General features: G+C 57.8%; 1 protein-coding gene across 2 annotated transcripts; it reads right to left on the bottom strand.

Annotated features, from left to right (window-relative positions):
* Positions 1-151: 151 nt before the first annotated feature.
* Positions 152-11,328, bottom strand: GLI1 (GLI family zinc finger 1). Of its 2 annotated transcripts, none has more exons than XM_036458062.2 (12): positions 10,901-11,328; positions 7,643-7,769; positions 7,333-7,425; positions 6,872-7,067; positions 6,467-6,611; positions 6,045-6,134; positions 5,820-5,957; positions 5,085-5,234; positions 4,375-4,539; positions 3,223-3,453; positions 2,469-2,736; positions 152-2,095 (listed from the first exon to the last, which is right to left on the bottom strand). In XM_036458062.2, exons 2-12 carry the CDS (start codon positions 7,740-7,742, stop codon positions 351-353), a joined length of 3,321 nt encoding a protein of 1,106 aa, XP_036313955.1. In that variant the 5' UTR covers positions 7,743-7,769; positions 10,901-11,328; the 3' UTR covers positions 152-350. The 2 variants fall into 2 exon arrangements, with proteins under 2 accessions (XP_036313955.1, XP_045444138.1); XM_045588182.1 differs by lacking the exon at positions 10,901-11,328 and adding an exon at positions 10,515-10,660.
* Positions 11,329-12,223: the final 895 nt, after the last annotated feature.

The following is a 12,223-nucleotide window of genomic DNA, read 5'->3' as shown; positions in this document are numbered from 1 at the left end:
TGACTGTCTCCATCTCTGTGAGTCTGACCTGGGGCGGGATGTGGTGAGATAGCTTCTCTAAAGGGGAAAGTGGGGGAATTAACCCTTGCTTCTCTTCTTGTTCCCTATCATCACCCCCACCCCCAAGATAATAGCACATCAAGCAGGGCTTTTTCTGATGCAGTTCCTTTATTAAGAAACAGTGTCATTATCAAATTCCTCCCCCAAATATATACAGATTTTATACAGCCCCCAGCCCCTACTCCTATTCCTGGGGCATCCCAGGGGTCTATGGCTCCTTCTCCTGACTTCTCTGGGGGGATGGACACACCTTAGGAAATGTGGATCTGTGCTGGGCGGGAATCCACACTTTAGGCACTAGAGTTGAGGAATTGTGTCTCACCAGGCAGGGACCCCAGTAAGACACTCATGCTGCCCACAGCCATGTTGGGGGCTCCTGAGGGAGGTGCAGTGTGTTCAGAGCTGCCCCCCTGATCATGGGGAGGGGGAGGACTCAGCCCCTGAGCCTCATCCAGAATAGCCACAAAGTCCAGCTGAGTGTTGTCAAGATCAAGAGAGTCCAAGGGGTTACACACCTGTCCTTCAGGAGGGGGGTATAAAGCAGGACCCGCTCCCAACCTGCCCACCTCAGGGTGCCCACAGCTGGGGTTGGTGCCCCCTGCCTTCAGGGGCCCATAGCAAGTGGGCAATGGGGGCAGAAGTCGGGGTGGTGCTGCTGCTCTGTGGGAAGCTTTGTTTCCCCCCACTGCAAAATTTTCATGGCATGGTGAAAGGGTAGAATAGGAGCCTGGCTTGTGATTGGGCAAGTTAGGTGCAAAGCCAGGTCCATATGTGGCCATGGGAGCCTTGGCAGGGCTTGGGCTAACCTGGGAACCTCCCAGAAACTTGGGACTCTGGTAGAGAGGTTCCTGGACTGGGGGATCTCCCCTGCCCCCACCCTCCCACAGCAGCTCCTGTTGAGACTGGACATAATTACACACAAGCTGAGCCTTGAGCTGTCCCGTGGAATGAGTGGGGTGATCAAAATCTGGGCCAGGCCTGGATTCTGAAGGAAGATAATCAGGGGGTGGCTGTGGATAGGGACCTGATGGCGGGTATTGGGGAGGGGGAGGCTGGGGGTAGTGGGAGTACAGAGGTTGTGGGCATGGAGGTCCCTCGTTGGGGTGGACATTGAGGCAGGGTGCCGGTCCCGCGGAGTCAGAACCCATTGGACACCCCTGTTCCGGCTTGACTTGCACATGTGCATAATGTTCAAGACGAGGACACTGGCTGTAGGCTCCAGCTGGAGGCTTGGTGCCTGGGTACAGCCCAGAGTGGGCAGGGAACTCCCCCCACGTGTCTGGGGTGGAGTCAGGGTAGGAGACCTGCTGGGGACAGGGATTGTGGTTGTAGTTGGTGGGTGGACCAGGTCCAAGAGTCAGGGAGCCTGGACCCCTAGCTGCGTAAGGCTCAGCTGCTGCTCCCTCAGGTCCCCTGGAACCCAGAGTATCCGCAGGTGGGAAGTCCATATAGGGGTTCAGGCCACTGTCCATCATGGAGGTCCCAACCTCTGGCTCCTCCCGTAGCCCTCTGGTATCCACAGCGACATTCTCAGTGATGCTGGGGGGCTGTGGGGAGTAGACAGAGGTTGGGAGTTGGGGATCAAAGTTCCGTCCTCCCCCTGCCATGGTAGGGTATGTGTGAACACAACCCAAGCTCTTGAACCGCTGGACCCTGGCTGGGGGCGGGTGGTCAGCAGCCCGGGCTGGGTCACTTGCCCTCCGGGTGACCCCTGCATTGGGGTTGTATCCCGGATACTCAGCTCGGCTTCTCCAGGGGGGTCCTGGGAGACCCCCCATTCGATCGAGGCTGGATGCTGCAGTGGGTGGGGTACCACTTCCTCTGGCTGAAGCATATCTTGTCCGGAACAGGTAGTGCTGGGCAGGCGTGAGGCCAGGCAAAGAGGATGCCCCGTTCTCTGGTGGGGAGCCAGGGGGGAAAGGAGAGGCCAGGGAGGAGCGGCGGCTGACGGTGTAGGCTGAGCTGACGCTGCTGGAGCTGCTGCTGCGGCGGTCCAGAGAAACCGGCGGGCCCAGGCGGCGGGACACAGCGGTGCCTACAAGTAACGGGCAGGAAAGGCAGGGTGGTCAGGGAGCTCCCTGAATCTCACCTGCCTGCCCCATGGGACAGCCTTGCCTGGAATCCCGGGGAAAGGCTCCTTAACCACTCAGTTCTGTCTCCTCTTTCTCCCATGCCCCTTCTGCTTCTGTGTCACCAGGGGTCCTGGGTTGCTGTGAACAGCTGTACACTGCACAGTTCTAGGGGATAGCATTCACCTCCCAGATTGTGTGTATCACAGCAGTTTTCTGATGGATGGAGGACAGTGTCTTAAGGACGGGGGAACCTTGTTCTAGTACAAAGCTTCTCTATTGAAGCTCTGAAGGGTGAAGCCCTCCCTCCAGCTCTCAGCCCAGCAACCCAGGTCTCACCAGTGTGGGTCAGGCTGGGCAGTTTGAGGCCCCGGGGCCCCATTGGCCGGAGCTGATGTAGCTGGTCCAGCCTGAGGTTCTCGAGGCGGCGGAGCGTGGACAGACCGGCGCCAGCAATGCAGGGCCCCTCGTCCAAGCTGGACAGGTCCTCCGTGCTGCCCCCTGTGTTTCCAGTCATCTCCACGCCGCTGTCGGTGTTCGCCGCGCTGCCTGCCGGGGAGTGGTCACTGCTGCAGGACGACTGGGCCCCGGGACTTGGCTGTGGCTTCTGTGGGGAAGACCAGGGCTGAGGGTGGCACCCTTCCTCCTTCTCCAGAAGTTGGGGAGTGGCTACAAGCCAGTGGCTGCTCAGGTTGAGGGGCGGCTTACGGGTGTAGAGAGGGCTGAGCAGGTGAGGGATGGGGCAAAGGAGGAGAGACGCTGATGAGCAGAGCCGAGGCTGGAGCACTGACCGCCTGGGCTCAGATTCCCCCTCTTAGTTCTATGACCTCGGGAACTTTCTCTATGCCTGAATTTCCTCATCTGAAATGGGGAAAGTACGTTCCTTTCTCGTGAAGTTGTTGTGAGGTGACATGGAATTATACAGGTAAAGGGCTTGGAATAATTATATTGAAATCCCTAGATTGGGGCTAGTCCCAGGAGCCACCCGGGGACAATTAGAGGACTGGGCAAGGAAGAGAGGATGGGATGGGTGAGCTGGGAAGATGTCAGCATGGAGGGGGTATGGAGGCAGAGGCCTGTCCGGGCGTCTCACCATGGCACCCTCTGGCACAGTCAGTCTACTCTCCTCCCTGCTGGGGCCTCCATCCCGCTCCCTCTTGGGCTCCACTGTGGGAAGGGACGGTGCCCGAGGCAGGGGGCCATCCCCTCGGTGCCGCTTGGTCACGTGGGCGTCAGGGCCGTGCACTGTCTTGACATGTTTCCGGAGTGAGCTGGGATCCGTGTAGCGTTTGGTGCAGCCAGGGAGCTTACACACGTATGGCTTCTGTTGGGTGGGAAAGGAAGACAGCAGACAAAGGTGTGAGAGTGGAAGCATGCAGAAGGAATGCAAAAAATGGGTGGCGTCAAGTGAGGGTGAAGGGCAAGGGATTACGCAGAGCATTCAAGGAAGTACGGAGAGGGGGGCCTGTGAAGTAAAAAATTGAGAGGATGGGGGAAAGATCAGGGGTCTCCTTTAGTTAGAATGGGTCTTTTTATTTATTTTTATTATTTTTTAAAATATATTTTATTTATTATTTATTATTTATTTTTTTAATTTAATTTAATTAAATTTTTTTTTTTAACAGAGAGGAAGGGAGAGGGCTAGAAAGTTAGAAACATCTATGAGAGAGAAACATTGATCAGCTGCCTCCTGCAACCCCCTCACCGGGGATGTGCCTGCAACCAAGGTGCATGCCCTTGACTGAAATCGAACCTGGGACCCTTCAATTGGCAGGCCGACGCTCTATCCACTGAGCCAAACCAGCCAGGGCTAGAATGGGTCTTTTTTAAATTAGCCCTTTGGCTGGTTAGAAGTGGGGGACAGGGTGGTAAGAGGAAATTCTTGGCTTCAGAAAGGTCTCTGGGTGAATTGTACAGGAGGGGAGGAGTGGGTGCTGGGCTAAGGGATTCTTTTTTTTATTATTGATTTTTTACAGAGAGGAAGAGAGAGAGATAGAGAGCTAGAAACATCGATGAGAGAGAATCATAGATCAGCTGCCTCTTGCACACCCCTTACTGGGGATGTGCCCGCAACCAAGGTACATGCCCCTAACCAGAATTGAACCCGGGACCTTTCAGTCTGCAGACCGCAGACTGAGGCTTTATCCACTGAGCCAAACCGGCATTGGCTAAGGGATTTCTTAAAGGGGAAACTCCCAGATAGTTAGCTTCTCAGTGGGGAGGGTCTCTGAGGCGGGGCCCTCACCTCATTGGAGTGGGTCCGATTCTGGTGTTTGGCTCGGTCGCTGGCATTGCTGAAGGCTTTACTGCAACCCTCGTGCTCACACATGTATGGCTTCTCACCCGTGTGCGACCGCAGGTGTGTCTTCAGATTTTCGAGGCGAGAGTATGACTTCCGGCACCCCTCAAACTGGGGAATAGAAGGGTCAAAGGAAAGCGCTCAGACAGAGGGACATGGGATGAGAGGAACCCTGAAACTCAAATGGGACATTCGTCAAAGACTATAATTCACGATGGGAGAACACTGGGGCTGCAGGAGAATCCCCATAATGAGGAGAAGAGGGAAGCAAGTAGCTGGAGGCACCCTGCATACAGAGATAGGGAGCTGAGGCCAGAGCATCTCCTAGTCAAGCCGGGGTAGGGCTCCCTGCATGGGGATCTTGGACTGTTTTGGGGTGGGGTGATCTGGGCTTCCCCGTTAGGCAGAGTAGTAGGCAGAGTGCCTGGGGCCCACAGTACTTTCAAGGGTCCCACAAAAATGTTTCAATTTCTTTGAAAAGCAAAAGGAAATTAGCTTTTAAATCCAAGGAAATGTTCCAATATATCATATCAACGTGTTATCGTCATACCAACCGTCATAAAACACACGTTTTTGGTATTTGCTTATGGAGGAAGGGAGCCGTGGAGGGCAGCCCCAGTTTGAGGAGGACCCTGAGCGGGAGGAGGGAGCCTCACCGTGCACTTGTGCGGCTTCTCGCCCGTGTGTCTGCGCATGTGGACCACCAGCATGTACTGGGCTTTGAAGGGCCTCAGCTCCCGGGAGCAGCCCCCCCAGTGGCACACGAACTCCTTCCGCTCCCCATGGATGTGCTCGCTGTTGATGTGCTGAGGGAGGAGACGCAGGGGCTCTGAGCTTCTCCTACGCCAGGAGGCCCAGACCTCCCTCCCTTGACCTTCCTGCCACACCGTGTTCCTCCACGGCGCCACTTCACGGGGGAAGATGGTGCAGGAAGGACACGGTAGCCCACATCTCAGTTCTGCCAAGTGTTGTTCTTTTTAAAAAAATATATTTTATTGATTTTTTTTTTTTTTTTTACAGAGAGGAAGGGAGAGGGATAGAGAGTTAGAAACATCAATAAGAGAGAAACATCCATCAGCTGCCTCCCGCACCTCCCCCCCACCCATCCCCAGGATGTGCCTGAAACCAAGGTACATGCCCCTGAATTGGAATCAAACCTGGGACCCATCAGTCCCCAGGCCAAGGCTCTATCCACTGAGCCAAACCGGCTAGGGCAGTTCTTCCAAGTTTGTAAAACAAAGCTACATCTTCTGAGTTTGTGCCTGCTCAAAAGGGCACTCAACCTCTGACCTCAGAATCCTCTGACCTCCTGCTCTCAGCCCAATTCCAGGGTCCCATCCAGAATGTCCTACAGGTTCCAGCCAACATTCCTGTTACCCCCTGGGGCTCACGTGCACCAGCTGCTCCTGGGAGTCAAACTCCTGGCTGCAGCCATCCCAGCGGCAGTCAGTCTCATACACAGACTCGGGCTCAGGCTTCTCCTCTCGCTCCATGTCTTCCCGCCCATCCAGCATCCCCAACAGGGGATCCTAAGGCAGGAGAGGCAATCCTCGGGTCACGTGGATGGCAGCTTTGACTTCACTCAGGCCCCGGAAGTGAAGCCTCCCCACCCTTACCTGTGTGCCCGTGGAGTTGGGGCTGGACATGTCACCTTCCAAGGGCTCCTCTGGACACTTGCTGACCAGCATGTCCAACTCTGACTTCAACTTCACCACGGGAGAAAGTGAGGGTGTGAAGGTAGAGGTGGGCCAAAGGAAGAGGGTGCCCAGCCCCAAGTGCCCCCACCAAACAGCAGGAACCCCTGAATTTGATAGAGACTTCCTCCTCAGATGGCATTGGTGAACAGGATGGGCTAAAGGAGCTATCTCCTTTGGAAGAGCCTGATTCAACCCCAAAAGTGAACTCCAGCACCTATATTCCTTTATTTTTCTGGTACTGAAACTTCAGTATCCCCTGGCCTTCCTTCATGTTCCCCTATATAGTCCTCTCCCCTCCCCCTTGAACTGAGGCAGATAGGTAATAATATGAGGCCTCTCACCTGGCAAGTTGGGAGGGGTCCCCGGGACTGAGGATGTGGCATCATCGCCCCCTGGGTGGGGTCATGGGGACCGCAGGGCTGGACCCCGAAGGATGGTGAGGTCCCTTTTTGGTGATTCATCTGGGGTGGGAATCCCAGAGATGGGCTGAGGAGGAAGGGGGAGGGGAGTGGTTACTTGGGACTATCACCTCAGAAAGTCTCAGGAGTTCTGGGGCTATGCGAGGGTGCCTGGAAGACAGTATGGGAGGCGGTTGAGGCAGTCCCGGGGGAGGTACTGAGGAGGGCTCAATGCCTCAGAAATTATAAGGATTCAAATAGGGCCAGGGAGTTTGGAGGGCTTGAGGCTTTTGATAGGGTTTGTTTGCGAGGGTCTTTTGGGGCCTCTTAGCCCGAAGCTGTCTGCACCTCATCGTGCTGATAGAGAGGTGACCGTAGGAGCCCCCCGGAGAGGCACAGTGTGAGTTGATGAAGGCCACGAGGGAGCTGGGTGAGGTTCGGATAACGGTCTGCAGGTCCAGGCTGGCGTCTGACAGAGGTGAGATGGAGAGTGCCCGCTTCTTGGTCAATTTGACTGCACTCCGGGGAGGAGGAAAGAGTGGGGCTGGCCAGGAAACAAGGGAGATAGATATGATAAAGTGGCATGCCTTTCCATGCACTCAACCCATGTGTCCTAACTCGAAAAAAAAAAAGACACGTGACTCTGCTTTGCCCTGTTTTCCCCACCTGTGACCTCTTAATCATGCTCTGATCCCTCAAGCCCACCTCCAAGCATTTTCTTTTCCAAGCTAGATCCCTTGCCCTCCTGCTGTTTCTCTCAAGACAAACCCCCGAGGGGCAGAAAGGAGAGATGTTGCCTGAGGCCTCACCCTCGGAGCAGCTGTTGGTCTCTCTGGCTGGCCCATAACTGTGGGGGCCAGACATGAGGTTGGCCTGGTGGCAGAAGGGCAGACCAGACAGTCCTAGAAAAGAGAAACAACTGGAATGGCGGACACACAAGGCTTCACCTTGAAACCCCAGGCAAGGCCTGGTCCCATATGCCTAGCCCACATTACGCAGGGCCCTCCAATCCTTTTGCAGATGGGAAACTGTCAAGGGACAGGAGACAGAAGAGGGATCCCTGGGGCTGGTGAGAAACCTGCCAGTCCTTGAGGCTCAGAGGTTGGTATATGCACTGACCTTCTGTCCCCATGCTGGGGGGCCCCTGGCTGGGGAGGGGCCTGAGGCAGCAGGGCTCGCCATAGCTACTGACTGGCGGTGGGGTCATCGAGTTGAACATGGTGTCTCAGAGGAGGGTGTGGGAACGCTGCAGGAGGGGAAGGGAGATCTGCAAGTTATAACGGAGGGAGGAAAACAGGGAAGGTCAGATAACCATCTCAGGCACAGGGCTCCCAGCCCCCTCCAAGACATCTGGCACAGGAAATCAGGCTGAAATGAACATCACTCAGGTCATGTTGGTAAGGAACAAAGTCAGGTAAGGAGAGAAGTCCCAAAGAGTCAGGGGCAGTCTTGGCGATTTTTGTGGAAAGTCGGTGGGAGCTTTGCCTGTGTGTGTTGTGGACTAATTGTGACTAGGAGAGCTTCAAATGATTTTAATGCCATGGAACCTTTATTAATTCTTGCTCTGACCATGGGCCAGCTTTGAGGAGTGGGCTGAGACTCCTGCGGAGCATGTCTGGCTTAAGCACTGGGCTGGCTGTTCAGCCTGAGCCTCTTTCCCTTCATTTGTTACTGCTTACGGACAGCCTGCCAACAATCTCTTCAGTGCCCAGCAGAGGGCGCCCTCGCCACAGCCCAGGCAGAGGCCGGTGGGGCCAGGAGGAAGCACGGATGACCTGCCCTTTTCTCTCCAGAGCAAAACACTGTAGAACCGGGATAAGGTTTCTGAAGGGAGCCTCCGGGGCCGCTGCTTACAAAGGATGGAAGTTGGTGTTATTCTGGATGGGTTGAATCTGGGCACCCTCCTAAGGCTTTTGAAGTATTTGGGGGAACAGGTAAGGGACTGTGAGGGAAGTCTTTGGGAGAATAAAAAACAAAGTCATTATCCATTAGGAGGAGTGAGGGAGGACAGGGTGCCGCTGTCCGCTTTTCTCCCCGAACTCCAGTTTGTACTCCACCCCATGTTTTCCGGTGTCCCGAGGCTGAGGGTGGGGTGGGGCGGGGTAGGGTGGAGAACGAACGGGAGCGGGCCGGCCGGCGCGGTGGGTGATCCCGGGATGCTGGGATTTAGGGTGAGGGCGGGGTAAGTTGGGGAGCGGAACCCGGACCCCACGACCCAGTCGGAGCTTCGCAGCCTGGACCCCCGGACCGTACTCTTTCCAGTCCCTCCCTTCCTAGCGGGGATCTGGATCCCGCATCCAAGACCTCCCAACTCGACCTTGGCACGGCGGAGGGGGGGCACAGCTGGTTGGCAGCTGGATCGGGGGACACTTCCCCCGCCTCCTTCTATGACTCATACAGGGGAAGAAGGCTGGGGCTCGCCAACGACCCCCCCCCAACACTAAAGAGACGCCCCAACCATGCCCACCAAGTCATCTTTCTGCCTCACGGCCCAGCCTCAGGGGTGCAGCCGCTGGACGTGGGGCGACATCCCTCCTCGCCCACGCGCGCCAGGGCCCACCCACGACTCCCCTTCACATGAGGGAAAGGAAAAATTTGCCAGCCTTTCCAGCCTCGGTTAAGTTTCTTGGGGGTATGGAGGAGCGCACAGGACGGGGCAGGAAGCTGGCTCTAGGGTTCCCCACCTGGAGCCCTGAATCATCTTGTGTGTCTTCCTAGTTTCCAGAGTCCCTCTCGCACCCCCCGCTCCCCAACTCCCAGGAGCCGGCCCCTCCCCCTGCTCCCGGGCCCGCCTTCCCCGCCCCCGTGCCTCCCCGGCCCACCCAAGTCGCCGCCGCAGGCTCTGGCTGCAGACGGCTCCGCTTCCCCCGCCCGCCCGGGAGCCCAGTGGAGCGAGCCGCGGCGAGGGGGGGTGGGGGGTGCTGGGAGGCGGGACACATTCCTCCCTCCGCCCCGTGTGTGTGGGAGGGGCCGCCGGGGGAGGGTGGGGGTCCCAGGGGCAAGGTGGAAAAGAAAGCATCCAGAAACCACAGGGAGAGAAAGCGACCGAGTAAATAAAATAAGGGGTGTGTGTGGGGAGGGCAGCCACCAGGACACCTTAGGGTCCCGGGTATCCCAGCTGGCTTCCCAAGGGTTAACCCCGACAGACCCCCGGGAACCCCCAGAGTGACGTCAAGGGCGGGGTCGGAGCCGCCTGGCGGGGATGCCGGGGAGAATGGGGGAGGGGGCCCGGACCCCGCCCCCCTGGGGAAAACCACCCTGACTCCGGCCCTCACAGCTCCCCCAGGAAACCGCCCCGCCTTCTTCCTCTGCCCGGCCGTAAAGCTTCATCCGAGGAAGACCCCAGTTCTCCAGCCCCCTAAAAAATCTCCGTTCCTCAGTCTCTATGGGATCCCCTTTCCCTAATCCTGTCCCTGAAGCTGGCTGCACAGGGCGGATTGTTTCGGGGTCACGGGGCCTGAAAGAGGCTTCAGAGCGGCGAGCGAGGGCAGGCAGGGTGGTCTGAGCCAGAGGAGGGGCCTGGTCCGGCTCCCGTTCGGGAGGGAGGGGGACCCGCAGGGATGCACCGGCCGGCAGTGGCCGGTGGTCCCGCCCCGTCCCAGTAGGGGTCTCCCTGCCGCTGGCCCCAGCTGTCCCGGTGGTCCTGAGGTCAGCGGGTCAGGACAAGGGCTCCTGGGCTCCTCCGCAGCACCCTGCCCACCACCCTGGGGGACGCGGGAGTCCAGGGTCCTTGGGGAGTCTTTCTAGGGCCTAACCCAGACACGGGTCCCTCCAGCCCCTTTCCTTGTCCAGAAGACACTCCTTTTCCAAAAACACGGGCACCAGCAAGCACATCTGTCACAAGACAGACAGGTCAGGGGTCCTAGCCCCGCCGACCAGTGGTTTTGTCACTTCACGCACACCAATCCCCTCCCACCCACCTAGGGTTCTCTCCTGAGCTGTCCCCTCCTTTCAGAAACACTGACGTCTTCCCGCCGGCGCTCACGCACACCTGGAGTTCCCCCTCTACCTTGCAGACCTCCAGCTAGCCGTCCCTCCAGCCTCTCCATCCCAACCTCATGAAAGTGAGATGCTTCTAACGTATGGGAGAGGCAGAGACAGACAAAGAGAGCCAGTTGCCTGAGACAGACACACAGACAGCCGGCAGAGAGAGAGAGAGAGAAGGGAAAAAAAAAAAAGAAAAGAAACAGAAAAAGGGAGATACAAATGAAAAAATCCTCCACACGTTCTAATGTCTCACCCCAGGTTCTCCCACCCCAATCCCGCCGCTGTGCCCCCGTTCTGATGGCCGGGCAGAGTCCCTCACAAGCAGAGCATCCCCTCCGGCCCCCTCCCCCACCTCTCCCAGGTGGTCCCCCGCCCGCCCCCCCTTCTCACCTCTGTCTGGGCGCTGGGCTCGGGATGCGCGGTCCAGGGCTGGAGTCTGGGCCGGGGGTTGCGGTGGGGAGGGGGGCGGACGGGGCCACTGCAGCGCAGCCTCAGTGCCACCCCCACCCCCCCTAACCTGGCCCCCAGCCCTCCCGCCGGCCCAGCCCGCCGGGCCGCGAGCCGGGACCACCCGCGAGAAGCGCAAACTTTTTTTTCCCCGATGCAAAAACTTTTCCTCGCTCCAGCCGCTGGCGCGCCGCCGCTCTTCCCGCTGGCCCTTCACCTCCCTCCTAGGTCCCTCCCTCTTGCCGCTCTGTAGGATGAGGCGGGGTAGCTGGAAGCAAGAGAGGGGGTGCTGGGCTCATTGCACCCCCAGGACCCCCAGGATCCTCCCCCTCCCTTGAGGGACCCTATGCTGCACCCCCCCCCCCCAACTGAACACGCTGCTGGTGGCGGGCAGTAAATCCCGGCATGGATCCTCGGACTGGCTGTCCACGAAAAGGCCCTGAACCCGTGCCAGAAGCACATTGCAGGCCTGAAGGGGGCGACGACAAAGTTTATTCCAGAAAGACTATGTTGGAGGTAGGGTCTTGGTCCTTGATTGGTGGCTAGTGAGCACCACCCTGCGGTTTTCTCGGCGGTCCTCACTCTTTGGGAGGACACGAAAGAGCGGGGACGGAGCTGGGGGGGTTGTTGGAAACAGGGTTGTGACAGCCTTGGGTTGGGGGCCCTGAGCGTAAGGTGAGGGTTCTATGCAGCATATGAGGAGCAGAGGCTGAGGCAATGGGTGCAGAGTGTGTGGACACAAGGTTCCTAGGGAACCCCAGCACTGAAGTACTGTACCCGAGGAACCCCGGTTCTCCCTGTTCTCGAAGTTCTGGAGAAGGCGGCCACCTCCGCACCTCTGCGCTGTCCGCGCTCTTTCTGCTCTGCCAGGCTGTCTGCTCCCTCTGCTGGCCTTTTTGGCACATGACACCCTCCTGGAGTCTCCGAGGCAGAGGAAACTTGGGAGGCCAAAGGAATAGGGTTTACAGATCGCCACCAAAGCCCAGTCAGGCTAGTCCAGGGAGGGGGTTGTATGAGCCCCCAACACCGGACTGGCAGAGGCTGCTAGTGCAGAGCGGTAGTGTCTTTTTGGATTTGTGTTGCCATGGTGATCAGATGCAGGGATAGGGTCAACTATTTCATGCTCTCCGACCTTTCTTTATGAGAAAGGGGCGAAAGCATGGTAGGGGGGGGGGGGGAGGAAGGTCCCTTTATTTTCTGTTACCCTTTAGACAGACCTCCCACATCCTAACTCTGCTTCCGAGAACCACCTCCTTGGGGCTGGAG

The sequence above is a fragment of the Pipistrellus kuhlii genome, unplaced genomic scaffold (genome assembly GCF_014108245.1).
Source record: "Pipistrellus kuhlii isolate mPipKuh1 unplaced genomic scaffold, mPipKuh1.p scaffold_m20_p_3, whole genome shotgun sequence".
In the NCBI taxonomy this organism is placed as follows: Eukaryota; Metazoa; Chordata; class Mammalia; order Chiroptera; family Vespertilionidae; genus Pipistrellus; species Pipistrellus kuhlii.
The sequence above is the reverse complement of the archived record's forward strand: the minus strand, read 5'-3'. Positions and strand labels throughout refer to the sequence as shown.